Source organism: Neltuma alba, unplaced genomic scaffold (assembly GCF_004799145.2).
Source record: "Neltuma alba isolate B1F8T4 unplaced genomic scaffold, ASM479914v2 tig00010901_pilon, whole genome shotgun sequence".
NCBI lineage: Eukaryota > Viridiplantae > Streptophyta > Magnoliopsida > Fabales > Fabaceae > Neltuma > Neltuma alba.
In genome coordinates this window covers 1,244,191-1,247,869 of record NW_021635684.1, presented here as the reverse complement: position 1 = coordinate 1,247,869, position 3,679 = coordinate 1,244,191, and the positions used below count along the sequence as shown (strand labels likewise).

General features: G+C 32.0%; 1 protein-coding gene across 1 annotated transcript; it reads right to left on the bottom strand.

The window, feature by feature from the left end:
- Positions 1-507: 507 nt before the first annotated feature.
- On the bottom strand, positions 508-3,433 carry LOC114759812 (vinorine synthase-like). The gene is made up of 2 exons (XM_028949061.1): positions 2,805-3,433; positions 508-1,162 (listed from the first exon to the last, which is right to left on the bottom strand). Exons 1-2 carry the CDS (start codon positions 3,431-3,433, stop codon positions 508-510), a joined length of 1,284 nt encoding a protein of 427 aa, XP_028804894.1.
- Between the last annotated feature and the right edge of the window lie 246 nt (positions 3,434-3,679).

Genomic DNA, 3,679 nt, shown 5'->3' with positions numbered 1-3,679 from the left:
TATCTTGCTTTTTATTAATCTGGTATTTTTTTCTCAACGTAATGATCCGAATCAACAATTTGATGAAGGAAGATATTTTACATAACCCCAACATAACGAATAAAAGTTGAAACGATATACAATGTACATTGCACACAAAACAAAAACATAATAAGAGAAACGAAAAACTATACGTGAATATATACTTTAGTCCTTTAACTGCAAACAAAAAATTTTATTTTGATCCCTTAATTTTATAAAGTATCTTTTCAATCCTTTAATCCTAAAGTTGTTGATTAAAAGAAAAATACCGACATGAAAATTTTAAATTTTTGTAAAGTATTTTCAAATGATGACACATTAAGTTAATTTCAAAATAAAAATGATTTTAATGAAAAATGATCATTTGAGAGAGTAACATTTTTAGGGTTAGAAGACTAAAAGGATAATTTAAAATTAAGAGATCATATACTAAAATTTTGTATAAAAGTTAAAGGATTAACTGTGAAACTTTATCATTCTTTTATCTTATATGATAGTTGGATTCAACGACGCAAATTCAAGTAGTTCATGATTTTTCTCAACCAAGGCCATGTCTTGTTGGCTCAAAGTCACCCATGCTTCTATTCCTTTTCCATCACTCGTATCCATCAAATAAATAGAATTCTTTATCTTCATAGAAGGAATACTCACCCACTTAGGCTTTCCCCACCCAAAATCTGCTTCATAAAACTCAAAACGACACCAGCTCGTGCACATATAGAAATCTATGCCTCCTTTATATGCCAATTCAACATCCTTCCATCCCTCACTCAGTATCGAGAAAGCGATATCTTTATCTTCAAGTTTATGAGCACGTTCTTTTGAAAATAATTCAAGAGCTTCCCTTAATTGAACCACCAATGTTTGAACGTCCATGTCCGTATCTTCTATTTCTGCTATGAAGTTACTCAAGCAGTTCCCGACAGAGGTCTCAGGTAAATGTGGGTTTGTCCTTTTACGAATATTTATTGCTTGGCCTATCTTGGATGGTCTTTTGGTTATTCCTAGGTTTGTTCTTGATGCAATTGTAGCACATTTCCATATTAGTGCCAATACTGACTCCACTCGAGTTGGTTGTTCCACCAGTTTGCTTGATGCTTTGGCCTTCAATTTTGTGATCTCTGAGGATTCAAACACGTACCTACACCGAATTCAATTTCGGTTTTTGCATTTATCAATATTTATTGTATTGGTTTACATCCAAAGCTGATAAGTTGAGTTTAGAAATAAATGAAGTTGTGAAGTTCATTGCTTTTTAGTTATCTTATATGAAACCCATTTTCTAGCATAGTGGTCAAGCTATAAATATTTTTAGAAATCCTATACTCCAAAGTACATACTTCCTTTGTTTTGCCTTTGAATTAGTAATTAGTTGAAAGAAAGAACTAACCCAAATTTTACTTGAAAAATACATTAATCTGCACAGGTGAATTATTACCACAGCTAATCAACTATCTAAAATTATATTCCCTTCGATTCTCAAAATAATAATTAGTTGGGGGATTTGTTTTTGTCATATCCTAAATGTTGGATATTGAAAACTCAAGAATAAACTAAATTAAATAAAGCTATCAGATGACTAGGAGGCCTAGAAGTGTTACGAAACTAGAGAAGGATTTCTAGACACTAAAACGCAAATTAAAAGTTTTTAAGCTAAAGCATAAATATTTTTAGAGGATTTGGGAAAGTTTCAAGAGCCAAAATAAAAGGTTATAGGAACCTAACGTAAAGGAAAAGAAGTTTAAGTTAGAAAAAGAAGATAAAAAATGTATAGAAACCAGTACTTAGTGTAAATAAATATTATAAAATTACATAATAATACCCAAAACTAGAAAGTGATCCAGATAATATTTTTAAGCTGAAAAGGGCTTATGAATTATTTTAAGATTCTCTAGAGATGTGAAAGAGGATTACATGTACAGGCTACAAAAGACACTATAGAAGTTGAAATAAGGAAATATGATGAAAACTCCAAATTGAAAAGTTCGGACAAAATTTTAATTTTAAAAAGCTTAGGTCAAACAGTGTAGGTACGGAAAATCCAAAAAAAATCCATAAATTTAAGAAAACTAGTAAAAAGATTTTTAAGGTAATGTTGAAACTAAAGAGGGGTATTTAAATCGAAAATAACTAAACTGAAATTTATGGAAATAAAAATTTATTTATGGCTAATTATGAAAAATTTTGTCACCATATATAATTTAAAATTATGTAAAGAGCCTCAATAATTATAGAAATATATGAATTTAGAAAATTAATGATAATGATAGAAAGCTTTTTAAAAGGTCCTAAATCAGAAGCAGTTAGAATTCCATAACAATTTTCAAAGTTAAAGCATGGTTTTTGTCCAAAAGACGAAGCAATAGAAAAATAATAGGGTAAAGATGCACTCAACATTTTTATCTTATTTTTCAAAATATACCTAGTAACCTAATCTTTGTGGTGTTGCAATTTTACTCATGATCTTTTTTCTTGTACTCCAAACATTCTAGTTTTATTTACAGTGCATCAATCATTCCAAAGTTTAGGGCACTGGATACAACTAAAAAAAATAAGAATAAAATTGAGCTACTAGATGTACCAGAAAAATAACATGATGGGTAGAATTGTATCATTATAAAGATTTAGCGTGCTCAGTGTTGGATACACTTCAATCCAAAATAATAAACTGAATTGATTGCTATGGTTTAAAGCCAAAACTATATTTTCTAATTCGAGATTTGAACTGTCTCAACAAAATCCTCTAGTCAATAAACTAAAAGGAAAAGTTGCCTGTAGAGTACCTTCTCGTGATGCAATTGGAGGGTTTGAACTCTAAAGGTGGCAGATCATTTGAAAACTCCATGGAAGGGAAATGAGATTCCATAACGTATTTAGGAAGCATCGACTCAGTCATGCACCCAACAGCCGTACAAGACCATGCCTTAATGAACGAACCAATTGTTGAAGCATCGGCAATCTTGTGAGAAAAGGACACACCAATGGCCAAACCTCCACAATCAAACAAATTCACTTGAACTTTCATTAAAAACCCACTTCCTAAATGGGCATCATCGACCGGCACAAAGTGGTGTACGAAGTCAGCATCGGGTTGTTTAAGGGTGTCGGAAAGGAAGCCATGGACACGAGTCTCGCAAAACTCGACACCTTTATCGTTACATTCAATCACTTTGTTGTCTTTGACTCTGCCTGCCAGTGGATAGAAATGGGTTAGAGTCTCAGACAATGAAGTCTTTAGCCTCTCACACCCATCGTTAGCAAACTGGTTCTCAATATTGGGATAGAAAAATAGCATACGAGTGTGAAATATAGGAGCAATCTGGTCAATAAAAGACAGTTTGTAAATTATAAGGTTTTGGGGTGTTGGAGAAGATGGCTTTATGATTTGTTTGGACACGAACTCAACCTTCATATTTTGTGGCTTGATGAAACTGGTTTGAATTTTACTAATAGGACTCGAAATCTCAGGACTCTATGCCTCAGCATGAAAAACTGGTATATTTATATATTAATACTAGCCAGCTGAGGAATTAAATATTTATTTTGCCACATTGATGATTTGGTCAGTCACCAGGGAACATTCTCCAGGAAAAAGTCAAATGAAAAGTCAGTCATAACATTTTAACACGCAAGGACATTAAAATGAACAATTAATATA